At 39.5% G+C, this 27,940-nt stretch overlaps 2 protein-coding genes across 5 annotated transcripts in view; both read left to right on the top strand.

The window, feature by feature from the left end:
* The window catches only part of FAM184A (family with sequence similarity 184 member A), a 73,097-nt gene extending 67,061 nt beyond the window's left edge, over positions 1-6,036 (top strand). For all 4 annotated transcript variants that reach the window (XM_056488460.1, XM_056488462.1, XM_056488461.1 and 1 more), the window contains 2 exons: positions 2,381-2,583; positions 4,299-6,036. In XM_056488460.1, the coding sequence (XP_056344435.1) occupies positions 2,381-2,583; positions 4,299-4,380 (285 nt within the window). In that variant the 3' untranslated portion in view covers positions 4,381-6,036. The remainder of the gene's footprint in view (positions 1-2,380; positions 2,584-4,298) is intronic.
* Positions 6,037-9,469: 3,433 nt separating this feature from the next.
* The window catches only part of MCM9 (minichromosome maintenance 9 homologous recombination repair factor), a 50,155-nt gene continuing 31,684 nt past the window's right edge, over positions 9,470-27,940 (top strand). The window contains exons 1-7 of the mRNA XM_056487467.1: positions 9,470-9,566; positions 10,098-10,414; positions 14,263-14,579; positions 16,185-16,266; positions 17,201-17,401; positions 19,502-19,627; positions 20,867-20,986. Of these exons, the coding sequence (XP_056343442.1) occupies positions 10,105-10,414; positions 14,263-14,579; positions 16,185-16,266; positions 17,201-17,401; positions 19,502-19,627; positions 20,867-20,986 (1,156 nt within the window). The 5' untranslated portion in view covers positions 9,470-9,566; positions 10,098-10,104. The remainder of the gene's footprint in view (positions 9,567-10,097; positions 10,415-14,262; positions 14,580-16,184; positions 16,267-17,200; positions 17,402-19,501; positions 19,628-20,866; positions 20,987-27,940) is intronic.

Genomic DNA, 27,940 nt, shown 5'->3' with positions numbered 1-27,940 from the left:
GGTTGGTTGAAAATGTTGGAAGTCTGTCTGAACCACCCATTTACAAAGATGGAAAATGTAACCATTTAGTATATAACCTTATGTTTGTGTGAAATCTGAAGTGTTTGGGAGAAGTATTTCAGCATCAGATTTCCATAGTGATAATTCACATATATTTATAATATGCTTCTATCACTGAAAATGTTTAGACTTTAAAAGTGTCTTGTATGCCAGAACATTCTGATCTTTCATTTCATGAGTTGTGGACTATGTTACTGTATTTTGTCAAAGCATGTACTGTGTTACTGGAGAATGAATTACAAAGAAACTGAAAATCTCATTCTCTTTTCTTTTTTTTTTTAAAAAAAAAATACAGAAGTTATGAGTTACTACAGGCTTTGCATATTAATGCAAAATTACAGTCGTTGCAGTATGTGTTAGAGCTTCTCTAATTTCTGCCGTTGATGTGTTTAGTGTAGTATTACATTCTTACATCTCAAGTTTCTGAATACTTTGCATGAATTTCATGGGAACAATACATAGTTTTCTCTCTCCAGATTTGATTGCTTCAGAAGCAAGGATTGTGTTATAGAGAATATTATATAAGTTGTAGAATTTTTCTAAGCACTTATGTGGATAACATAAATTCTCCAGAAATGAGCCACCTGTGGAGCACACAGATTTTATTACAGTTTGTTTAACACACAGTTTTAATTACAGCATGTATTGTCTTGCAAGTGTATTTTACATACAGGTGGTTACTTTCACCAAACTATTTCTTCTTCTTTCTTGTTTATTCACTACTACAGCAGATATGTATGGGGCAATCTTAGTTTTATCCTTTGTAGCTGATGATCATTCACTGTGATGCTTAAAACCCATTTTTTTCTATTGTAGCTTTCTGTTAAATTGTTGGGGTATTTTAATTGTGTATTGATAAACACACCCGAGAGTATATGTCTGCAATTAGTTTCTTTGCATATGCCAACCCTGGAGAGGTCAGGCACTGAAATCAAAGCTTGCAGAGAGCCTAAGAGAAGAAAGTGCAAACAAACAACAAGACTGTCTGTCTCCAGCTGAACTCATGCCCAAACTCCAATAGAGCAACTCTCCTGTTTCAAGTGGAATTCTGCTGGAAAATATTATATAGAAACAACATGAGATTCCACTTGTCTTTCACTTCATTTAGTTCAAATATATTTAGTTAATAAGCCCATAAGAGGTTTTTCTCCTGGATGCTATGTTAGGGTTGCATAAAAGTAATTGAAATTATTTATTATATATTCAAATATTGCTTAATTCATTGTATTCTTGAGCAAAGAATTTTTTAATTGCTCTGGATATGTCAAAAACTCCTATTTTTGGAAATAAGGCACTTTCAATTTTAGTATTTTATTGTATTTAGTATTATTTATTTAGTATTTATTGTGGACATGAAAAATGTGATAGAAGTGAGAAAAGCACACCATGTCCTGTCAGATAGCCATTTAAAAGAAAAGTGATAGAATTATTTGAAACATTCTTCTGCATTAAAATATTTATAAAAACAGAGAAGATTACTGACTCCCTTGTATGATCTGTTCTGGAATGTAAAATAACTATATAAAAATTGATTTCCTAAATATTTTTAATCCCTTGTAATACTATCAAAAGAAGTATAGAGAGTATTGTAGGGAAAAAAACATGTTCAGTTGTGCCATCTGGTGTCTAGAAGTGGCAGCTGTATTAGCATCAAAGCCAGGCCTTTTCTTTGTGCAAAAAACTGCTCTCCTGTACAGTAATATTTTTAGCTGTATTGCTATAATGCTTTGCTGACTGAGAGGGTGCAATTGCTGTGAAAGAAGTCTAGGTGCGTTTCTAGGTTTCATGGTTCAGTTACCAAATTTTGCCTCAGTGATGAAGTGAAATGTGTTGGAGAGACCAATGTTTTTATCATTTAAATTTGCTGTAATTGCATTTGATAGCAGAGCTGTTTCATAGATATGAAGGAAAGATTTAAGTAAATATGAAAGGTTTAACAGACTGAAAGGAAATTTTCCACAAGATTGTCAATCTCCAGTGTTTAAGCAGAACCAATACATGTTTAAATAGAACCAATGTTTCAATATAACCAAAATGTTATATTGAAAGGTCATATCCTCATGTGATGTACTTACTGATTATTACACTAAATCATAATAACTTAATCATTTTTATTAGAAATTCGACTTTTCTGTGAAAATTTGTGGTGTTCAGGTCAAAGCAAACAGAAAACTACAGCTGTAAAAAGAGCCCAATCTGTCCCAATTCCTCTCCTTTAAAAAACCTCCAAACCAATCACCAGTAAAACTTCTAAATTAGCCAATGTCCTCGTCTGTCCTGGTGCAAGAAGCCTTCCTTACGTTTGTTATTTTTAATGCAGCAAAAGAAGAAGAACGATAAATCAACAAACAGGTTTGTGAGTGTCCCCAATCTAAGTGCTCTGGAATCTAGCGGAGTGGTGGGCAATGGACATCCAAACCGCCTGGACCCCATTCCTAACTCACCCATCCACGATATTGAGTTCAACAGCAGCAAACCACTGCCACAGCCAATGCCTCCCAAAGAGCCCAAGACGTTTTTGAGGTGAGCACTGCCTCACCAGTCTTTTTTTTTTTTTTTTTTTTTTTTTTGCTTAACTTTGGAAAATTTTGCATTCTTATTGAGCTGAATCCCACTTGCTTTATCAGCCTTTCAGAGGTACAAGTACTCTTGCGGCATTTTTAATTTTTACATTATAATTATAACCTCTTTATAGTATTCCTTTTTATTGTAGACCTTGTTGAAATGTGAAGTATTCTCTCACTTTTTCCTAAGCCTTGAACTTTGAAAACCTTTATAAATACCTCAATAGAATTCATGTGCTTCCAATTGTTTACATATATGAACAATTGTTTTATATGTTTGTGTTATTTACTGATTTTCATTTAGGAATTGATACTAGCACGGAAGTATTTTTACTTAGTGTTTTGTGATAAAGATTTTTATGTAAGAAAATTATTTTCCGTGCTAGGTGAATGTTTTGTCTTTCCTCTTTCCTCACGTATATGAAATTGTTTCGTAGGACTAACCTTACTACAGCAACAGGAAAGGTACAGGCTTGGGTGCTTAATGCTGAGCTTCCAGTAATCAAAACCAGCATTAAAGTCTCAAGTAATTCTTTCACAAAATAATCTGCTGAGTTGGATAACTTAAAAATGGCATTTTAGAGGCAGGATATTAATCTTTTATCTTGATATGTCCACATATTAAATGCACTGAAGTGCTGTACTTTGTATCTGGTAGGTGCTGATATCCTACCTTTAAGTTGCTAACTTAAAGCAAAATGTAATTACTGGTTCCACAGCTGGTTGTTTTCTCTCCTTTGGTTTAATACAAAAGTTCATATACCTAGCAACTGCTAATTATAAAGGGAAACATAGATATACAGATATAGATGCCTATAATATAGATATTTTTCAAGAAAACTTTTTTTTTTTAAAAATAAAAAAGTACTGTTGCTATTTTTTTCCTGTGCATGTTATGTGCATGAATATGCCCAAGTATCTATAAACATGCATGTGCATGACCCCATGGACTGTGATGCTGGAGTTTTCACTCCAAATTGTTTTGTGCTCTGTATTATCCTATAGCAGAGATTATTTTATTACCAATTTTTATTTATAAAGGAATTTGTGTAATTAAATTATTCTTTCCTGCTCATGTTGTTAAGTGTTGTTCAGAGAGGAGCCAAATGCTGTTTGCAACACAGCAGTTTGTTTTTCTCTAGTATCTTGGCATATTTTAAGTGTGTGCATGAACAATTGCAAGTGGTATTTGTGATAGGTATTAATTATTACAAAAGTGTGTATTTCTGTTTGGTTGTGAGCCAGTCTTTGTGAGCACATGTCTACAAATATGATGTTTGCATCATATTTTTCACAATTAACTTTACCACAGGAAAAGGATGCTAAAAGAGGACCTTCTACAGTCATGCTTTTCCAAGAGAAAACTCTTTTTATTTTTCCTGAAAACTACAGCTATTTATGAGATTTAAAATTGTGTTTTCCAAAATACTATTTGCCCACCTTGTAATGCGGCTTCTGAACTGACTTGTGCTGCTGATGCTCTCCAATGGAGTGGATGATCACAGATTCTATAGGGAGACATTAAATCATGTCCTAAGGCACACTGATAATTCATGGAAAAACAGACTGTGTTCCTTACTGAATATTCTCTGTGATGTTTTTTTCTTCTCCTAACAGCTGTACTTTTCATGTAGTTGTAGGATAATTGTTTTTTTTTTCTTTCTGTGAATTTAGCCCTCCTCAGACTGATGCCTCACCAGTGGCTTCACCAGACCCACAACGCCAGGAGTGGTTTGCCCGATACTTTACGTTCTGAGAGATGATTTGTTTTTGTGGCACAGCGTGATGTGGACTGTTTATAAGAGCATGACCTTAAGTAAACCCTCATGTGAACAAGCTTTCCTGTAATTTGTCAAACACTGTGAATGAGAAAGTATTTGTCTTTCTGATTTGAAACTGCACTGTATTTCATGTTATTTGTTGGAATCACCTGACATGGTACTATACAATATGTGTAATTATAACTTAATATTTTTATTTTAAATTGAAGAATCTTTAAACTTTGTAATTACTACATAATAAATTTTGGTAGAACAAACATAATGCTTTCCCCCTTTTTCCTATAAATATGTTTTCTTTGATTTCAGGTAAGGCTTTTCCCCCCAAATAACATAATTGCATGGTTACTATAAATGCAACTTGAATTGTAAAAGGAAAAATATATATCACTCTCTCAAATTTGGGTGGGATTTGTTTAATGCATCCCAGTTCTGTTACTTTGTAGCAGTTTAAAAACCTTCTCTGGCTAACATTTAAAAGGAAGAATGCTGTATAAAACTAGTGTAGCTGCTGGCCTTCAGAGCAGATGGATTCTGGTAGAAGATTTAAAAAGCCACAAACCAGGAGCTGTTCTTTGGGGAGGGGGGTTGACTCCTCACCTGTTGCTTATGAGACTTCACCATCTAGTGATAATCAAAATTTTATCATTGAATTTAAGCAGAAACTCTTCCCACAGGTTCTATATTTCTTTTATAAATAATAAAATAAATGCTTGAAATATTTAGAAGACTGTTCTAAGTATCTCTGTGTAAATCAAGAATCTACGTTTTGAGCATATAGGCTTGCTTTGGATAAAATTCATGTCTGAAAAAAATACTAAGCCACAAACAAAAACCAACTACACAGCTTTTTCCCATTAATACATACTACAGATACAGATCTTCCATTGAAACTTAGTTACCTTCCCTTGTCTATATTAAATTTTTTTCTTCTTTTTAAACTGATATATGAAACTGTTTTTCAGCTAGTGAGCATGATTCCCCAGTCTATACCTTTTATGATGTCAGTGTTGCTCAAGAAATTTGTTGCAGCATAGAGAAAACCAGAGCTTATTGTCTTTTTTATATTTTTTCATTCAAAGATTACCACAAATTAACTCACACTGGTAGTCTCAGGGAGAATATTGTCTTTGTTTTATGAATGTATTTTTAAGCTGAATCTCTTATCTTTTAAAAGCAGGAAAAAAATGTTTGAGTTATTTGAATAAGGTTCTAGTTAGCATATACAAAGGTCTTGAACTTTAATATTTAATCTAAAGCCCTAACTGCATTCTTTTTTTGCTATATGCACAAAGGTAAATACCCAGATGAAGATACTTGCTAATTACAATGAGTTTTATATGTACTATATGTATAAATGAAAAATTTGTATGTTTTCATATAAACAATATAAAAATCTTCTAAATGCACATTTAAAAACTTCTATCGTAAAATTCACCTTGAAAACACCACTGAAAGCTGTATTCTGGTGATGCTGCCATGGATTAAAATGTATACATCAGATTTTCTGTAGCTGGTGGACTCAACTGTAGGAATATGCAACTTTTTAATTTTAGAAGAAAGCCATATTGGGCAAAATGTCAGATTTCTTTGCTGTTACCCAAAATAAAATTCACTAGATCATTTTGTTACAATGTTCTGAAGTGAGTGTTGCGTATTTTTTCTTGCATGCTTTGCAAGGGATCAGCTGCCTGCTCCCATCCTCAACTTCATTTGTGCATTTTCACATATGGAATGAATAACTGATCAGGAATACAAAGATAATGATCCCTACATTTACCTATTCAGTGAAAGGTGTACCCATTAGTTTTTTACTAGTAGACATCTGAATGTTAAGAAGGACTCAGTTAACCATCAGCACAATCAGCAGTTGTACCACTGCCTTATGTCTCCTCAAACCAAAAAACAGCCAAAAAAAAAAGTCCCCAAACCAAACAAAAATTAAATGCCCAGAAAACAACTAGAGGAAACTAGGGGAAAATCTACTTTCTACCAAATGGCATTAAGAATTCTGTAAAAAAAGCTGGTATCTGGCTTTTGGGATTAAGGAACTTGCATTATGACTGTGCCATTGTGTTCTTGATCTTTGCAGTATCTGGTATTCTGGGAGATGCTAAAGGTGCACGGATTCATGAGTTCATAGGCAGCCTCAGCCTTGGCTGCCAAGAGATGCAAGGGTATAGTCTGGAGCCCAAGTTTCACAGCCACATGGACATCCAACCATATTCATGCTTTCTGGTCTAAATCTTTCCCTAACCTGTGGGATCCATGAGCAATTCTCAGCTCTTGTGCAGCCTTGCTGGCAGTGTTCACATTGTACACTGTACCACCACCCTGACCACAGTATTACTGGGCAGTTCTTGTACTGCCCTGGAACAGAACAAACCCAGACTGAGGGCACACACTGTATTCTCTAACACTGAAAAACGGAGCAGCTTTAAGTCTTTGTCTTCTTTACCACACAAGACTATCAGGAGGGACCTGAAAGCAAAAATAGTAATACTGGTTTATATAAGAAAGCCATTATTCCAAGTGGAAAGCAGAGCCAGACCAGGCAAGTGTTCCAAGCCCAGGACAAGAGGCTTTTGAGACTGATAATGCCACCACTGTCTCCATCCACTTGTTTGAAACAATTACTTTTTCCTGTCCCATTTTGCACCATGATTTCAAAAGAGGCTATCTCATGGGTTTTCAAAAAGACCTAATACATTTTTTGATACCTTCTTGTTGAGTAAACATTTCTTCATTACTTAGCTAAGTATATAACAGTTACTGGTTACTATTAGATAATAAGTTGATAAATAATTTGAGTTTTTTCTTGTAGGAACCACTGCCTGATCATAGCCTTTACATACCAACATCTGCTACTCACTCTGTAGTTGAAAAATCAGCTGCCCCAGTTGCAGGCAGCTGCACTATTTTTCACACTGCTGCACTGTTTGTTTAGGCTACAGACAGTCTGAGGAAGCACACCTGGGCGTCTCCAGGAATTCACAGAGATGACAGCTCTGCCATACCAGAAGCCAGGTAACTGTGCTAACAAATGTGCAGCAACTGTGTCCCATCATTAGAAAATAGCAGCCTGGTTCTGTACGTTGCAAAACCAGCACTATAAACTGATTAAAGTTGACACTAAAAGCATATGCCAGAGAAAGGGCTTGTTTTGAATTTGCATAGTGATCAATTTATATTTTAAGTGCAGATCTCAGCAGTGCCTTTGCAGCTGTATCTATTAAATTGGTTACAACAGGACCATTTTATAAAACAAATGTATTTTCTTCTAGAGACATATCTAGGGGCTAAAACACTTCCTCATTATAATCCCCATGAAGTAGTCTTTTGCTGGAAACACTATTTCCTTCAGGTGAAGATTTAGGCAACATCTACAAGTACCCTGAAGTTTGTGTTGGCAAACAATGCAGGAGAGTTGACTGAAGTTCCATCCACTAATTCATAGACAGGAGTCCTATGCAAAATTTCCCATAGAAATTATCTTCTGATAACATGTGGAGTAGCAATTCAGAGAAATCTGATTTGTAATTTAAAGCAACTGTGAAGTTCCACACAAACTGTTTCCCCGAACATTTCAAGACCATTCCTTCTTTGCTGGCCAAACATTCTTCACATGAACTCATAGATAATAAGATAATGTAGTCAAGATGTGAAGTAACTACTGCAGCTTTCTTATTCATTAAAATCACATTTAAATAGGACTAGGAGGAAAAAAGCCCCAGCATGCTAGACATTAAAATTACTTATCTTAGTTCTATTAAGGCACTAATTATTTTACTTATTAAAGCCGTACATCATAACTTGATAATAAGGCATCTAAAGGATATTATTTTTGAAAAGTGTTGACTCCTCCACCAACTGTAAGATTTTGTATTAAAATACGAACTGTGTACACTTCTTTTGACGTGTTTTTATTATAGAACTATTGGTGTTATTGTAGTACACTTCTTGGTTAAGATCTTACATGGGCAGTAATTTTTTGTTTGATTATCTATCAAGTATTCGTCATTAATACAGGCTAACAGTGGGAGGTCCTGGGAGTGAAAAGCTCAATGGAGAAAAGTTTTAAGATCGCTCAAAACTTTGAAGTTATGGGGACATTAAGCTATGCTCTGTGATATTGCAAGACTTGAAGGGATGTACGAAAAAGCTTCAAATACCTTTTCAGAGGTACCAAGAAAATACACAAGTAAAACAGAAGACAATCTCTGGCACCTTCAGAAGGGCAATATATTTCTACCTAACCTCTGACACACTCTCCCTGTCTCTCCCACCTCCCACGCACTTATATTTTTCTTCTTTTTTTCTCTTTGCCTTTTTACCTTTAAAAAATACATAACTTTTTTCGCAGCAACAATTAACCTCATTTGGTTTTATTAATGTATTTTGGGTATATTTTGAATCTTCAAAGTTCTTTCTGTTTATATATATAAAGACTTCGTTTTCTTTGATCTTCTTGGTTTAAACCGGATCGTAACAGCCCGGAACACGATTTTGATACAGAATTAGCTAAAATATTTCAAATAATTATAGAGCATGTCACTAGGTTGTTATATGCAGATAAGGAACTATTCAAAATACCATACTGTAAATTCTAAGCAAAAGCAAACGCTTGAGTCTGCAGCAAACACTGGTTCTTTGGCAACATCAAGAATAAAATCCCCAAACTCCCCAGACTCTGTTATGCCCTCGTGAAGAAGGGAGAAGTGGCTGGTCTGCCGTGCAGCTCTCTGTACAGAAGCCAAATTTAGACTTCGAGGTGTAACCCGCGGGGTGGAGAGGGAACTTGCGGGAAGCAGCTCCAGCTGCCTCGGGGCTCCCCTGCCCACAGCTCGGCAATCCCCCACGCTGTGCCGGAGCAGGTCTGTCTCGGCGGGGTGCAGGTCTGGAGCGGCAGCACCGCACGGAGAGCCCGCCGGCCGATCTTAGCTCCCGAGGCCGAGCAGCCGCAGCGTCCCCCGTGCCGGGCCTGCGCCCCGCTCCTGCTCCCGGGCGGGCCGGCACTGCCGCCCCGCCCCGCTGAGGGCCGCGGGCCCGGGCGCGGAGCGGCGCCGAGGGGCGGGGACGGAGCCGCTCCTCCCGCCGGCTGAGGGAGCTGCGGCCGCTGCCTCGGCCGGCGGGAAGCGGCGGGAGCGGGACGGCCGCGCCGCAGGTACCGAGCGGGAGCGGGGCGGCCGCGGAGCGCTGCGGGCGGGGTGCAGGGAGCGCAGCACAACCCTCGCTGCCCGGCGCTGAGGCGGGACGGGACGCGCCCGCCCGCCTTCCAAACTTGCCGTGCTGGGGGCAGCGGGAGGGCCGGCAGGGTGCTGCGGCGGCCGCCTGCCCTCATCGCCTGCACGGCGAGGGAAGGGAGAGCTGCCCCGGGTCTCTTCTCCCACTGCCGGGAGGAGCGCCCCGCCCGCTCCCCGCCCACCCCGCGGAGGGCGGCGCCGGCCGGCTTGGCGGGAGCCGTGGCTGAGGGGCGGGGGGCGCGGCCGGCCCGCTGCCTGGGTGCCCGGTGCCGGGCAGCGGCGGGCGGCAGTGCTGCCCTGGCGAGGTTTCCCTGCCCGAGCTGGAGAGCCCGCCCCGCCTCGCCTGACTCCGCGATGGGCTCTTCCCAAGGAAAGACAAAGTTTCCCGCCCGGCGCGGGGCCGTACCGGGAAGCGCCGCTGTGTGACCGCCTCCCCCGCCTTGTCCCCGCAGGGACACCATGGGGCTGAGCGCGGAGCAGGTGAGCCTCATCGGGCAGGTGTTCGAGTCCTACGTGCTGGAGCACCACCGGGACGACATCCTGAGCATCCTGAGGGAGCCGGACGAGCAGGCGCACTACCCCGTGGTCGTCGACGCCTTGACGCTCTTCGAGACCAACATGGAGATCGGGGAGTACTTCAACGCCTTCCCCAGCCAGGTGCTGCCGGTGTTCGACAGCGCGCTGCGGCGGGCCGCGCTGGCAGCGCTGCAGGACAGCGCGGACCCGGCACAGCTCAGCCTCAAGCAGAACCTGCACGCCAGGGTCTCGGGTGAGTGCCGGGGTCTCGGGTGAGTGCCGGGGTCTCGGGTGAGTGCCGGGGTCTCGGGTGAGTGCCGGGGTCTCGGGTGGGTGCCGGGGTCTCGGGTGAGTGCCGGGCCGGGGGCTACAGCCAGCTGCACCTCCCTGCCAGGACTGCCAACATTTCCTGACTCTTCAGGGAAACTGCTAAAATTCCTTACTCTGTAACAACCTATCGGGGAATGAGCCGTGGAATGAGCAAGTTTAGTTCTTGCCGTTCCGTGTTTGAAGCAGTTTGATGCAGCAGGGAATCCTTAGTGTTTATTAAGCTGCAATGCAAACACGTGGATGAGTGTAGACCAACTCCCAAAGGAAAAGCTGTGGCCATCCCCGCTGGCCTGCGTGCAGTGGTTGGTGACTCTCGCAAGGTCGGGGCTTACACTAAAGCCTTTCCAGGACAAAGACTTCTCAAAGCGGCAGCTGGTCTTACATTATTTCTTTTAGACAGAAGGTGTAGAGAGAAGAAAAAGAAAGAAGGGGAAAAAAAGTCCTGGTAAAAAAGTTTTAGGGGAAGATACATAGTTCCTACGTTTTACTGCAGCTTCACTCCCCTATGTGCCAGTTGGATCTCAGTCCTTATCGCCTCCAACCGTCTTCTAGAAGAGGCAAAGTCTAAATTTTGAGTTCTCTTGTAACAATTTCATCCGAAACTGTTGAATTTTATGCTTAACTGTTATAAAATTGCTTGTCATAAAATTGGAATGAACTGCTGGAAGGCGTGATCATTAATGGAGGGTTCAGTAATTTTTTTCACTGCAAGGTGTTATATCATTATTCCTTATTATTGGGAAAATTTTAGTAGATTTGCTGTTTGGTAAATGTGGAGAGCAGGTTCTGGGGTTGAAATGTCTTTTTGCCTGTTGTGGGAAACTGAGTCAGCTGTGGCACCGTCCCTTCTGGTCATTTCTGATCATAACAGTTTGGAGCAGTAGTCTGCAAAGCCAAGAGCTGGCAGCCTGTGTTTCCCTCCCTTGCCTTGTTGTGGTGTGGCTTATGATCATTGAGCCTTTTGGCAGCTTGAATTTGGACAAATCACAGTTGTTAAATAGACCTGTGTTTCATTCCAGTGAGTTTCCATAAAAATGTTGTAATGACAATGCATACATCAGAGATATATTTAGCCTGAGGCACTTGTACACAGCTGCTGAGTATGTGAGGTAAAAGGATGGCCCCTGTGCTTTACTGGAATTTTACTTCGGGCACCTTCCTGTACCTGTGAAAGCAGGAATGAGGTAAAACTTTCCTCCTAGTGTTCTGAGATGCATTTACATAATTCAGGGCTTCAGCATGAAAAAAAGACTCCAAGTATGATTATTTGAAAAGCTGACAGGAAGTGTGAGAAGGAATACAGCAAGAAGAAAGTCTCTGCATGAGTAGTGGTGTCTTTAAGACATTCCTTTTCCTATTATCAGCTTCTTGCTGGAGCTGATCATTCCTCCCACAGTGATGTTTTGTCTAAATATTCCCATATCAAACTCCAGCAAAATTAGCCCCCTTGATCAAGTAGTTTTAATAAACGATTAAAGCAAGCCTGACTGATCATTGATAGAAGAATTCAGTCAGCAGACTCACAAATAATTTCATCCCTAAGCTGGAGAAAAACGTGAAGAACAGGGGAGTTAACCTTGAGAGCTCCAGCTGGATCAAAATAACATCTCTCCACGGAATTTGGTTAATGTTCTATATCACCAAAGGCTCCCTGTAGAAGAAACAAAAGAAGTAACCTAAATTTTCCACCTGAATTTTCCCGTGATACTGTTACCTTTTAAGTGGATGCTGAGTTTTTGATTTCCTTCAGGATTCTCATCTCAGAGTGCCACTTCCCATTCCCAAGTCAAGGAGGGAATGAGAAGGTGGTGCACTATTCTTGGTGGAAGCAGCAGGCAACTACCAGGAGTGTGAGTGATGGCATCTGTGTGTCAGGCTTGGAATTAAGCGAGGGAAAGTGATTTTGCGTACACCAGGTGTAAGAAACAATCTCAACACCTTCTACCAATATGGACGGGGCATCTAGGGATTCAGAAAGAGATTGAAGGAGTGTGGATATGCAGAAATTAATAATGGATGATTGCCGTGAGTTCACTGAAGAAAGTAAAAGATAAAGTTCTTTATATGAATTTCAGCATTGTAGGAATTTGATTGTACAGCTTCTACTCTTTGCTACAAATCCATTAAATTCCTTATCATTAGCCTGAGCACCACTGGGTCTGTTACTGAAGGCCAAGCTGCTTCTGATATTTTCTAATACCTTTTTTAATACAGTATAGTTGATTCACAGAGGCACATACTCAATTAAAGAGTTTGTCAAGCAGTCTAGTATGATCAGAATGAAGGCTCATTTGTCACATTTAGACTCTTGTCTCTTCAAAATTGACAGAGATGATCCTAACAACAGTGCTGCAGCTCTCTCTAGTGTAAGATGTGATGCATTTTGCAAAGCTTTTTCAGGGGCAGCAATACTGAACAAAGAAAAAAATGCCAAAACAGGTGGAGAAATAACGGATTTTTTCTTCCCCTGAACTAACTAGAAATGCAAATCTGTGGTAGAATGAAAATTTCAACAGCCTTGGTAGAACATTTAAATAGCTTTATTAGAGTCAAACAGAAAAAATTGTTTGCAGTTTTACAAAATACTTCCTTTTCCTGATTATTTAATTATACTTTTTTTACTTTATTCTCTTACCTTTTAAAATTAGTTTAATCATTTAAAATATTTTCTTTGAACAAAAGCAGAAGGCCAAGTGTTACTTAAAAGCATCAAACTGGAATGTTTCTGCATGTCTGAAATAAGGAATTTGGGTTTGAAAACACTGACATAAATAAAACATCTTTTTTTTTTTTTTTTTGACTTAAACACACAAATAGTTTCGGTCACCTTAGAAACATAATTTCCTAGCAGATTTGTAGGTTTACATCTCTTTTTCCTAGCTGTATTTTGGAAGTAAAGCTAAGAAATTAATTTAAGGTTATAATTATTAGTATCTTGTAGTTCATTACTAATTTCCGAATAGGAAATATTTTTCTCAAGTGAGCATTTCAAGACCATTTATTTTTATAAAGACTTTGTAGGTTGCTGAGATTAATCTTCCTGAGAATTTCAACCACTCTGGTACCAAATGGTGGGTGAACACTGGAGTGGGATCAGCACACGACTGAACTGGTTGCTGGGGTGGAATTAAAGGAGTGCAAGTGGAAAGTGTCCTGTCACTATGCATTTGAATGTACAAGTGAATTTGCTTTGGCTGTGTTCATGACACCTTTACATTCCTTTTATGCTCCCTTCCTAGTGCTTGAGGTTTACTGGTATGTGATGTGATGTGATTTAAGGTCAAATGTTCCCCAACTATGAGTTTGCTTAATTTGAGAATTCACACAAGATTAGCAGCTACAACTATTTAACTGCAGGAATAACATTGAACCACAATTAAGTAGCATAACTAAAAATTTGTCATTCAGTAGAACTAGTTGTAGAATAAATGGCATCTACAAAAAGAACATCTGAATTAATACAGATATGAGAATATCAGGATGTTCCATGAATGGAAACTGTCCATGACTATTCACTCCTTGGCAAGAGTGGGAGAGTAAAATGGCAACATTTTCAGCTAGTGCTCAGTGTTGGATGATTTTAATCATCTGAGGACAATGAATCAGATTTATGGTACAACAGATGAATAGTTGAATCATGTTTATTAAACAGTAATAACAGTGGCTACTGTTCATATGTCTGGCATGTTTTCTAGTCTTTCTGTTTAATTGCATTGTAAGTCCTTGTTTGATAAGCATAGCCTTATGCTGCACATATTTTTTGTCTAACAGGTTTGCCTGTTTGCCCAGAGCTGACCCGAGAGCACATTCCTAAATCCAAGGATGTGGGACACTTCTTGTCTGTTACTGGGACTGTCATACGTACCAGTTCGGTGAAGGTTTTGGAGTTTGAGCGGAGTTACATCTGCAACAAGTGCAAGCACGTGTTTGTTGTCAAGGCTGACTTTGAGCAGTACTACGCATTCTGTCGTCCAGCAGCCTGTCTCAATGAAGAGGGCTGCAGCTCAACCAAGTTCATGTGTCTCTCTGGAACAACCTCTTCCCCTACCTGCTGCAGGGACTATCAAGAAATCAAAATTCAGGAGCAGGTAAAGGGAAAATAAATAGACAAAAGGGAAGGTATTAAAGTATAGATGTCTATTGTTGTTTAAAAAAAATGCTCAAGAAGACCGAAAGAAGCCAGCCGTTAGTCAGAGATTTCCTTTCAAAGAGTTAAATATTAAGCCAACCTGTAGACCAGACTTCTGTTATTGGGTAATTCCATTGGATATTTTACAAAACACCAGCGGTCAGAGAATAGATGAGATTTCCATAGATTAAATTTCATTTCACGTGGAATCCCCGTGTCACCCAAGTGTGCATTGTTTTCTAAGCACTTCCTGTACATGATGCTGATGCACTGCTTCTGAGGACTAAAGTGTTGGCCAGGCCAGCTGTAACTGTGCAGTGTGGTCAATACGTGGTGTCTGCAAATGTTCTTCCCTTCAGCCAATATTGAACTCAACAATTACTGCATTTGTGATGCTTACAGAGCCTGCATACAGAATTGTTTTCTGATGGTAGCCCTGGGTAAAAGTACAGACAAGGTGGAGGAGAAATGTATGAAGTTAGAAATTAAGGTCTTAAAGGTTCAGAATACCAAAAAAGTAAGGGAATAAAACTTTTTAGGAAATAAGCCCTATATTGCATGAACATATAATGATTGTTTCTGACGTATGGGAAATCTCTATAATGTGTTTTTATACTGTGTGACACACAGATCTCACTGGTAGGAAGGATTTTCAGCAACATTATTAAAAACAGTAAAGTTAAACTAGGAGTGAATTTCCCTTGTGTTTCCTACTGAGCTCTGCAAATAACTGTGCCTGTGCTATCAGTACTGACAGTGATGTGAACTGTCTGTGACCATTTTGATAATACACAGGGGTGAATTAACCTTCCTAGGCACCAGAGAGTGAATACATTTAGAATTCTAGCACGTATGACCTGTGCTGCAGAATGAAAGGTACATCTGACTTGTTCTTGTGCAGTGGCTACTCTCAAAACTATTACAAGCTCTAAGTGTCAATAGAAAGATTGCTGGTTAGAAATGGACTGTGACAAGATTGCACAGATTTTGCCCTGGAGAAAAGAAAAAGAACTACAGGAGTTATTGGCACATTTGTCAATATATATTTGAGTTTTCCTGTGTTTGATTTAATCCTTGACACCTAGGTGTAAACTTAATGTCAAACTGTCAAGTCATGGCTAAATACCAGAAAAATACAGAGAATATCCTCTCAGCATGTACTTCAGTGAAGGGGTATCTAACCCATGCACATGCTTCAGTACCCAAAGGCAACTTTACGTAACAAAGAAGTATCTAGTACTAGCTCAAATTATAATAAAAATAAAATCAAGTCTTTCAAACAACCCCTTTTAGTGAGCTTTCTTCAGCAAGATATTGAAATCACACAAGATCTTCCAGCACCGAGCACCTTCTGCTAATTTAATACCCAATCCCATTTCCATTAATATCAACATTAAACTTTCATTGTTAAGTTCAGGGCAGCATTGGCACCCTTACTGTAAGTTTTGTGATAAAAAGCAAGAGCTGACCTCTGTTCCAGGAAAGGACTGTAGGCCAAAGCAGCTGTAAATTAAAGGCTTCTGAGAGGTGCTGTTCTTAAGTGCTTTTCCTTCCCATCACCTAGGTTCAGAGGCTGTCTGTTGGAAGCATCCCTCGTTGCATGGTGGTTGTTCTGGAAGATGATTTGGTGGACAGTTGCAAGTCTGGTGAGGATACAGCATAAATTACCTATGTTTATACCCACAATCATTTTTAGTTTTCCATTTGAGATTAATCTCTGTCAAGTGGCTGTCAGTGCTGGGGGCTCCTCGAATGAGGTGTGTTAATCTGTTGCTGTTTCAGGCTGAATGTTAGCGTGGCAGCTGATGATCATTCTAGAAAATGTCATGCACCTCCAGGTTACATCTTGACTGTTTGACAGACCAGTTTCAATAAGTAATGTGCTGTGACATACAGAAAACACATTAAATCTTATTAGTGTAGAGCACCAAGCCTCCCCAGGAGATTGGGTCACACAGTGTGAGGTGCCCTTCCATAAGTTTGGAGAGCCAGGAAACCTGACCTCCTATCTAAGGAGTACTGCAGGTGGAATAAGCTACTTGGCATTCAAAGAAGCAGCTCTTTGGCAGGAGGATGAATCAAGAGTGCACTACAAATTCTCAGATAAGCACATTTCCACAAGAAATTAATTTGTGGTTGTACTTTTTCAGAAGAACACTCTACTCAGAATGTTAACAAGTGATTCTGGGGTTCATCACAAAAGTTAGCAGAAGCCAAATACATTCTGGCAAATTTTTTTTTTTTTTTCTATAATCAATCTAATTGAAAGAGCTTCTACAGTATACCAGGAATTCCTCTCTTCTAAAAGAGGAAACAAACAGAGGTGTATCTTTAAGAATTCACCTCCCTTAAACAGAAGTGGAAAGACGTAACTTCATACCACAGACTTAAGCAGTCTACCTTATCTTTGTTTTAGACTTCCGGTGACTGCAGGAGGTTTTGCTTTTTGTTGTTAGATTTTTTGAACCTTGTTAACTGTAACACAGGATCTAGATCACATTATTGTTCATTACAGCTAGCAGAAGTGTCTGCATGTCTCAAGTCAGATGTTACTTTACTAATTTTCATTGTTACCTCTAGGAGATGACATCACAGTGTATGGAGTGGTAATGCAGAGGTGGAAACCTTTCCACGAGGGCGCACGCTGTGACCTGGAGATTGTTTTAAAAGCCAACTATGTTAAAGTGAACAATGAGCAGCTAGCAGGAGTTGTAATTGATGAAGAAGTTCGCAAGGAATTTGAAGACTTCTGGGAAAGGCATAAGAATGATCCCTTAGCAGGTTAGTAGTTGAAAGCTTTTAAGTAGAGCACTTGATTGGATAGTTGAAATTAGGAGTGATAATACAGTGACTGAACAGTTTCCCCCCCATTATTCTATCTCATCACACATTCATCAAGAATATATTTTTTCCACTACAAGAATGTGAAATTCTTACTTTAATATTACTGGGTGGAGGTGGAAGGAAGTACCAAAACTGCTGCATTGATCTTCATTCCTTGAGTTTTCTATTCAAGTCTTTCTTGGAACATTCATTAATAAGACATGAGAAAGAATGTAAATATCAGAGGGGGAAAAAAAAAGCAATGTTTTATCATCAAGGAAAAAGCAGCATGCTTCTAAGAGGAAATAGGGTGGAACGTAGCTCTTGGATGCCTAGGCCCTTGAGTTAGGGGCAGGGGAGCCTCCCCATTCACAGCAGCTTCCAGAACAGTCAGGATTCAGCACTTAGCATGGTCCACAGTCACCAATTAGAGTTACCAGGAGTTCTGTCTGGAACTCTGTCCCTCTCCATAATCTCAGTGCCTTCTCCTCAACTCTGCACAACTCAATGGATTCTTTAGGGTCTTCATCAGTGAACTTTATTAGGCTGACAATCTGTCTTATAAAACCCTGGAAAAGGCTTAGTCTTTCTTCTTTAAAGACAAACAGGAGGAAAGGGAACCTCCTTCAAATGAGCCTGCTCACAATAAGAAAGTGTAGATGCTGTCAATGTCAAAGATTTTTCAGAACTGCATTTCCTGGAAAGCAATTTAATTGCTAGCTTCCTGCTGGTTGGAATAACATTTCTTCCTTCTGCTGTTTGGAATGAGAATGTTTCTTATCACTGTCGTTAGAACTATTCAGAAAATAATTCAGGATCTTCCTTGAAAGTCCCTTTTAATCTTTCATTCTCAGGACAATTTTTGGAAGCCTGTAGGCAGCAATGTGATCTTATGTAATATTACCCATTCTGAATAAATAAATATTAATTGGCTACAAGAATGTTGATGTGGAAATTAGAAGGAACCCTGACAGTCCAAGATGCCTGAAACATACATCTGTTGTCATCATTGTCTGAATTTGAGTTGAAACTGAGGGTAGAGATCAAATCTGACTAAGGAGTCTGAGGCCACAGAATGTGTGTGTATACCTGTACTGTTTTTCAAGAGATAATGATAGCTACTACTGCATTTTATGTCACATCATTAAGCATTACTTAATGATGCTGACTGCTAACTGTGGAGTTAAATCTTGAGCTGTGCATGGCTGAACAATGTTCTTAAAATTTTACTTTTGGATGGACAAAGATGTGTTAATTCCTCCAGAAGACCTACAAATGAAACACATACACCTTAAGTCATCCATTAGGTGCCTATATTTTGCCAGTACCATGTATTTGCATCTAAATTTAAAACATGAAGTTAAGCTCTCAAAATGGGTCACTTTCTTTTATTCCCTAGCAATGGAAGTAACACATGGCATATAACCTGAGACCCCTTATGTGCTGGTAGTGTCAGAATCTCAAAGGACAGAATTAATCCTGTTACATATCTTCCACATCATCAGCATTTTCACAGCAGATTGAAATATTCTGCTGCTGGAAAGAGACTATAGTAGGGAGGAGAAGAGGGACCTGTAACACAGAAGGATCAAAAGAGAAGGAAAGTAACAATGAGAAAATGAGCAGACTATGTGTGCACAGGTTTAAGGCAAAATAAGTGTTAGAAGTTTTCCTACCTTTCTTAAAAGACACCAGTTTTCAAGGGGACATTTTGAAATCTGTAAACTTCTAGGTTTTATGGCTTTAACATTTGTAAATGTGGAACAAAATAATTTGCATTATGACATTTCATTAGTGCCTTTTATCTTGCTATCCACACCATACATTCCTTAAATTGCAGTAGGATTTGTTTTGCTGCTTGTAATTGTCACTTACTTAACTTCTCTATAATGAAGTAAGTTTGGATTAAACAACTGCTCTAGGTCCCATTTAAAGAAAAAAAATTAAAATCTCCTTCCTACCCTACTCTTCTTGCCCAAATTATTTGTCATTATACATGGCAGTCCATGGGAAACAAAGTTTTAACTCTGCTGAGTGCCATTTTTGTTCCTGTTTTAGGGAGGAATGAAATTTTGGCTAGCTTATGTCCTCAAGTTTTTGGATTGTACCTGGTGAAGCTGGCAGTAGCCATGGTGCTTGCTGGTGGCGTGCAGAGGACTGATGCTGCCGGAACTCGAACCAGAGGTTTGTACTGTTTGTAACAGCATCACATCCTTTGTAACAGTCATTCCCATCCCTGTCCTCGCCCACATTCCCCCCTCACCCCCTCTTCCAAAATCAAACCAGTAAGAATTTGGAAGCATAATCATTCCATTTTCTTGAGTGAGAACAGGTTTTAATCAGGTCTGACTATTCTTCCAAAATCTTAGACAAGTTGAAGTGGGTGTCTAGACTTCCTCTTTTTATTTTAATTTTTCCCTAATAAAACCCAATAGAAGCAGGCTTTCAGGTTTCCATTAGGTAGAATATTAAAGGCAGCTGTTTTATCTAAAACATCTCACTTTTTATTGTATAAGTGACATTTTGAATTTATTTCTAGTAGAATAGTCCCAGCAGTATTTGGCATCAAAGGATGGAATCTTAATGTTTCCTTAATGCAGATCACTATAATACATTAAAAGGGAAAATTAAAGGATTTATTTTACTTCCTAATGCCAGACTTTTCCATCTGTAATTGTCAGCACATCCCACTTAGTCTTGTAACTCCAAGTTACCTGCCTGCTGATTCTCCTTCTGTTGTTATTAGATGGCAAATATGCCATGTGCCAGGTGGTACACAGGTCATAATCTATGTAGGTCATGATAATTTTAAAAAGTATGTCTCTGTATACAAATACAGGATTTTCTTAATGCTCCAACAGCTAAATAAAATTATATTTTATATTTGAATTAAAGTTGTATTTTATAGAAAACAGTGAAAAAATTTTAGAGCACTTTACTGACATTGTAGCAGCCAAATTATTTACTTCTGTAATTTCATTGTTATGAAATTACAAAGCTGTGTAACTGTTGATAAATAATTAATTAAGTAAAACAACCTCCTGATTTTATTAGTCCATTTTACAATAATTTAAATAACTGAATAGTAGAATGGTAACTAAAGCCTGGTATTCTTCTGTTTCATACTCAAGAATGAGCTGAGTCTGAGAAATGAGCACTCTAAAATGTAAGAACTCCTTATAGGAAGTGTGTCAAATACCTGCTAATACTTCACAAATACTTCATTTTAAATATTTGTGTCTAGACAACTTTATTAAACCATACATTTATCACACCAAATAAATAGTGGACAATTACATATTTTAATTTTTATATAGGGTTAAATTTTAGATTAATATAACAAGTATTATTTAATCTGAGCATTTGTGTCAATGTTTGTCTGTATATGAGCTCCCTACTCCTACATCACTCTTTTCCCCCAAGGTGAATCACATCTTCTGTTGGTTGGAGATCCAGGTACAGGGAAATCTCAGTTCCTCAAGTATGCAGTTAAGATTATGCCACGCTCTGTGCTTACGGCAGGAATTGGATCTACAAGTGCAGGTATGTGCTTCTTCAGCTGTAATAGCTTATCTCTTCACTCAGGTAGGTTTATATTGAAGCCTTCTATGTGTGGGAACATATGTGCTCAGGTTGTTGTGAGCACAGCTGAAGCAGAGAACTGCTGTGGATGCATATGAGGCCTGATCTGACTCTCTGCAGTCCTGCCCCTTTGTCTGTATCCATGAAGGACTGTGATGAGCTTCTAGCAGGGAACCTCACAAGCCTCATCCAGACACATCTCTGAATGCTTTGCTAGTGGAGAGTGATCTGGACCTGTATTTTTAGCATTTCTCAGCTATGACAAATATGGCATCTTTCCAGAGCTCACACTGTGTGATGAGCTAGCATCATTTGGTTTCTCCTGAACAGATAATCTCCTCTCTTCTGTTCTTTTATATGTTCTATCTGGGTGCCAGTTTGATTTCTGTTTGCTTTCTGGAAATTCACCCCTGTGTTGAGGACTTACTTCTTACTTATGAAGATGGCTTTAAAATGGTTTCAGGGAGCAAATGGGTTTTTTCCTTCTTTCTTTTTTTCTCTTTCTTCCTTTTGTTAAATTTAGGTATGTCCCAGCTGGCTCTGAATGCCAGACATCTTTGCAAACTCTTTTGGGACAATGTACAGGATCAGATTACCTCTGCCAATGACTTTATTTGAACAAATGAATATAGGAATATACTACTTGTATGTTCAAAATCATAAAATAATTAGGGTCAAATCCAGGTGTCTCAGAGAGCATGTGTAACTTGAATATTTCTCAGAGAGTGCTGCTTATCATTTTATGCCTGAGAAACAGCATTATTTGTACATGGGAGAACCAGAGGATAAATTTTCCCCACAGCTGTGTATATACTGAGTCTTCCATAGCTGTGGAAGTGGAACATGATGTTGAGTTTATACACTCCTGTGTGCAGGGAACTTGTTATGAAACACGTATGCCTCTGACTTTTCATTCTAACTGTTAACAAATAAGTCTGGAGAGAAGCCAGAGAGAAAAATTTGGTTTAGCATAATCTTTTCTCCACTTTTTGTTCTGTGTTAAGAACTGAGAACAGTCTGGATAATTTCAGATTTGCTAGGGTACTCGCAGCGACCTGGAATGAAATTTTGCAATGTATTTCAGTGTGACTTTGTCCATTTTTGTAAGTAGGGATTTCCTGTGTCAGTTGCTCTCAGTCTCTGATGTTGCTGTTGCCTTCTTCACCATGTCTCCCTCCCATGCTTCACCTTCCAGCTGATTTCCAGCTCAGCCATGATGGCTAGGTTCAAAGACATTTGAAAATAAATATTGCAGTTAATATGCTTACTGTGGTATATGTGCACTGATGTGTGGAGATGATATTTCATCTCATGAAAAGATTATCTTGGGCCTTTATATCATATATATTTCACTTAAATGTTCCTTATTTTTAAAAAACTTCTCAGTCTCTTTTTCCAAAATCTGACAGCAGCACCAAATTTCTACTTTAGAATTCTTCAGGACCGTTACCACAAGTGAAACTTGAGCGCCTAGCAAGGAATCTTATTAACCCTAGTTTAATTTCTGGAAACGTTTCCATGGCTAGAGCTGCTGGACTAAGGTATTCATTTCTAGACCAGGAGTTTGGATATTGATTGAATTACTATATTTTTGCCTTTCCTGTGCATTAAGTGTCTTATGAAACTGCTTGTACTTAGCTGTACCTAACATTGATTTTTTTCAACTTACTCTCTGTGCAGAAGCTTCAGATTAGTTTGCAGAGCTATTAAACTGCTTTACTTTCCTTCTCATAACTGAACACTTTGAATTACCAGTTTCTGCTTTCCCATGAGGGGACAGTCCTAATGCACATTCTTTCCTCCATTGTACAAATATTAAATCTCTAATTTTCACTTTCAGCTAGTTCCTTACTGTATATAAAAAGCAGTCTGAATTGCATTTAATTGCTGGTTCTGGGATTACAGTCCACATAGGCCAAAAGACACACCTGAGATTGCTGTTTTAGGACACAAGCTATTTAACAAGCATTGAATTAGAATTCTACACCCCAAACTGCATCATACGAGTTTTACTTGGTTTTCTGTACAAGCATTTATTTGTACCAGGACAGTGTATTAGGTCATTACCATTCTCCTTGTGCCAAAATTCTCTTTCTTTCCTGGTCTACCTTAGGTATGACATGCTCTGAGATCCACTATGATACTTTGTGCCCCTGCAGTATCATGTGCCTGCAGCAGCCCATTAACCCATACAGACGTGACTGGAATTGGTTTGCAGAATTTAAGAAAACACTGATCTAACTCCTGCAGCTTAATTTGCTGTTGGGCTTCTGCTCTTTCAGTCAGGTTCCTGCCTTCCCCTGAACTTTCTAAACAAAGTTTGCTGTTTTACCTGATTCAGAAGGTACGACCCAGGAGGAAACCCTGCTTTCTTGCTGAAGGTTTGGAAGACCTTCATCTTTCTATCTCACCCACAGGCTCAAATTGCCCTTTTGCTGCAAACAGCCCTTACAGACAATGACAAATAATTTGTTCTCTGTTTTGAAAAAAACAGAACTTTTCCTCCACTCAGTGAATAAGTTTCTGAGCTTACTTGTTTTATTAAGTTGCCTTTCTTGCAAACAGCAGTTTTCTGTTGCAAATTCTGTACACGTTTAGGACTTACATGAGGAACTGGGGTTTGTTCCTCCCACATCTCTTTAATGACAGCTGGCAGGCAGACCAGCCCAAACACAACAACTTAATGGCAAAAATTTATTTGACCACTGTAGGACTTTGAAATCTGTAAATGAAAGATGGGGGAACCATTTGTCCCACTATTTTATTCTGTCTACATTTTTTTTTTACAGGCCCTGTTCATTCTCCCTGACTTGTCTCTCATCTGAGAATCACAGGGAGTCCTTCAGCTACCTTTTATTTTTAGAAATTGATACACAGTTTTCCATAAAGATAGAGACTTAGGAAGGCTTAACAAGATATCTCTGGGAGTTCTCACCTTACTACTGAGTTAAATAAACTGTTTTGCAGTCCCCAGAGACACAGTGACGCTTATGTATATTTGGATAAGATAATCACTTGTACGAAAATATTTCATTTACCTTTGAAGCTTGAGATTTGCAGTGATCGAGTGGTGTGCAACAGGAACCAACACATGCCAGCTGCTGGCAGGTCTGGAGCTCATGGACATCTAGGCCACAGTCATTCTGTTGCTTACTAATGCATATTTCACTGTTCACATTTCTGAAAATTTTGTTTGGTGTTGCATCCCTCTGCAGATGGATTGCTTAAAGGATTTTGTGAACTGTACTTAGAACAGTTTGCCTGAAAATCTGGGAGACTATCAGCTGTTTCTCCAGCTCTCCAGTTCTGTATAACATCCATTTCTGAGCTGTGTGATGTGCACCCTTCTGGCTTGTCAAAGGCCTCTGCAGTCTTGCAAGTGCTGCCTTTTTGCTGGTATTTTGCCATGTCTAACACTGTCAATATCATGCCAACAGCAGTTTGCTACTGCTTTCCTTTCTTTTCATTGAAGGGAATTGACTCAAGAGGAAACCACCTCTTTTCTTCTTTCACAGTAAGCATTCCCCTGCTAGGCAGGCTTCAGGTGCTAACAGCTGTCTCTCTTCTGATCCATTATAAACCAATCCAAAGTCACTGACATGAGCCGTCCAGCTGTGGTTATAAATAGAGTACATGGTGTCAGTATCTTGAAGTATGCAAGACTCTGAAACTGGAGATATTCTTCCCTCTCTGTAGATCCCCAAGCTGTCCCTGTGCCTTCCCTAGTTGATATAAGCCAAAGAAACCATTTTCCACCATGAATTCATATCTTGTCCCTGATAGTTATTAATACAGATGCAGACTTTAGGTCATTTTTCTCTGATCATCACTTCTACTATGGGATTGTTTTCCTGAATGCTTATAATTGTACATGAAGTATTTTCTGTCAGTATGTAACCTGAAAATACTTTCTTGAGAGCATGGCTCCACTGGCTATTTCTTCAACAGCTGGGCCTCAAGTTGGAAAGGCCTTAGCTCTATAGGAAGTTTACTAAACTTGTTGAAGGAATGAAATTTGAAGCTGTGATCAAACACTGTCAGACATGCCCCATCTCTAACAATGTCCCATCTCTTCTTTAGTTCCCTTAATTTCTTCTCAGTAATGCTGTTCCAAAATGGCTTTGTCTTGAGAGAGCTTACCTTGACTACCTGCGTGTGACAGAGATTATTTAGCCAAAGAGATACTTGTCTTCAAAAATTTTGGTTTTTTCAAACATCTTAATACCTGAAGGCCCATAGGGAAGTACTGCAGGAACAGTATCTTGTCATGTTGGTTGAAGGTTTCAGGTCTTAGGTCTTACACACTTCTAATACCTCCAGGCCAGCCTTCATCAGACTTTTTCATCCTGCTGTTGAAATGGCAGGCATTTCAAGCAGTTGATTTTTGGATGGATAACAGATGTCTTCAGCATTTCTTTTACCATACTTTACACACACTTACAGTTTGTGTAAGTGTAGGTCTGACCCATCTTCCTTGTGAGAAAGGACAAACTGGAGGATACCCTCCAAGGCAGTTTTGAAGGGAGACCAAAGAACTTCATAAAAGTTTCTGCTAGTTCAGTTCAGCCAGTTCTTAACAGCGCTGGTAACATGTACCTGTCGTCTCTTGAATCTGGTGTAGCCCTTGTGCAGCACACACATCTCCTTCCTCTAACTTTCTCTTGTCTGCAGTCACACCCCTTGGGCCATGGACAGTCACCATCCAGCCATGCCTCCAAAACTGCATTATCTAAAGATGGAAATGTTTAAGTGAATCCTCCTTCCATCTCCTCCTGAAATGACCCCCTAAGTTCCATGTCGAAGTCTTGGGTTTGCCTTTAAGGAAGCCTTCCTAGTGCCCCCAGCTGGCTCTTCCTTTTATCATTTTTGCCTAAACCAAAAATCAAGGAAAAAGCCCTCCTTCCATTTCTCCAGCCCCTCTCTCATATCACACACTACAGGACCAGCTTTTAAGAAGCAGAACTATAACTGGAAACAGAAACAGAGATGGGAGAGCCTAGGAAGAAGAGTTCCACACATACTGCCAGCCCTTACATGTATTTGTCAGTTTTGCTGCATCTTCCTGGCTGGCAGAGCCTCCCAGCTAGCAACTACAGCAAGAATTAACCCAGCATCTCCTGACCAAACTTCTGTGGCTCTCAAAATAATTGAGATAATCTGTACTCTTGCTGACCACTGTGCTGTGGATAAGGAGTAGAGTAGTCAGGTATTTGAAGGATCTGCAGCTGTCCAGACAGAAGTCAGAAGGTTTAGTTAACTTTGTCCTTTTCTGTCTGATAAACGAGGATTTGCTAGTATTCAGGCATAGCACATTTGGTGTCTTTCCTTTTCCCTAACTACCAGCATTTTTAGATGTCAGATGATCAGTCTGGCTGCAAGTGGCTACCTTTGAGTCTGAGTTGAGTTCCAGAAAACCAGCAGCTGAGACACTCCAAAGAAAAAATGGACTGTCAGATCATCAGATTTCTTTGTGAGTTTGTCACTCCCATCTCAAGAATACAGTGTCTGTTAAGCCATAAACTAAGTTACTGTGATTATTGTGGTGAAGTTCCTAGTTACTTCATTGTTGAAGATTGGTAGTAAGGGTTGGCTTTTTTAGTGGAGCTTTTTTCAGTAAAGCCACTGGAAAGATTACATTTCACTAGTCTCCATTTTGATGGAGCTGAAACCATTTTCCCTCCTTCAAACTTATATGTCATAGTAATTCAGATTGAAGGTGATACCTGAATAAATCAGTGACTATAAGCTGAGGGACTTTTTTTCAAGCTAGACATAGAAACCGCACACATATCTCATCCATGTTACCTTGTCTGATCTGCTTACTACTTTGTACACGAATAACCTCTGATATGCATTCTGACAGTCTTCTAATGGTCTGCCTGTCTGAGATGAAAACACAGTGAAATACATCACCAGTCCTGTCAGCAGAATCTGTAGCATTCCTTTGCATCTTGGTGGTCTCTGCAAGTAAAGGTTTGTGGCAAGGTGAATACATCTTCAACCTCAGAACTGTAATGTTGTGATGTCAGCACTGGTTGGCTGTATCATGTGCACAGACCTGCTGTTCTAAAACATTCAGAGCTCAGGGACAAGTCTTTACAGATGCCCTACATGCATTCTATCTTTTAATACCACTAAGTTTATGCTGTGATATTGCCTGAAGTCTCTGGGGGACTAGAAGTTGGTTCCTCAAATTCTATGCCTCTGGCATGTGATTTTGTCAGGAAATGCAATATTCAGAAGGCAGGGATTTGGACAAAGTTGCAAAAACCTGAGGTACCCAGCCTTTCAAAAAGCACAGAAATTTTTTTGCCATTTAATTGCCATTTATCTTGCAAAGATCATGAGGTAGAATTGTCCATCTCAAATTTTCACCAAGCACAGCATTCTTCTTCCTGCTAGTTGGTGGGGTCAGCTCTATCCAGGCCACATGAGTGTATTAGGTAAGGTGGTGCCAAACTCTACTGCAGCATCCTGCCACAGTCAAGCTTGAAGTTTATTGCACCCAAGTTCTCATGCACAGATGACTTTTTAGACTGACAACAGAGCTTCACTTTTCCATTCTAAATTAATTGGGTTGCTGGGTGACATCATTTTGCTGACTAAATTTTGTAGTTTGTTTTGCAATAGCAGCAATAATGGTTTCCTTCCATCACTTTGTGGAATATGCTTCTAAAAAGCCATCATGCTACCAGTGGATGGATTCTGGTTACAACTTGTACTTGGATCATGTTTTCATTTGAATATTCAATAGAGGCAGGAGTTTGAGACACTACTACAGTAGCCTTAATTCAAGGCAGACTTCACAAGCCTGTAAATCCTTCAGCTGAGAACTACGTTATTTACATGCTTATGTTTATGAGATATTTTAAATAGACTTATAAATAGAACATAAAGTGCATGAAAAATCTCAAA

This window comes from Oenanthe melanoleuca, chromosome 3 (genome assembly GCF_029582105.1).
Source record: "Oenanthe melanoleuca isolate GR-GAL-2019-014 chromosome 3, OMel1.0, whole genome shotgun sequence".
Classification (NCBI taxonomy): Eukaryota; Metazoa; Chordata; class Aves; order Passeriformes; family Muscicapidae; genus Oenanthe; species Oenanthe melanoleuca.
This window is presented reverse-complemented; position numbering and strand designations above follow the sequence as displayed.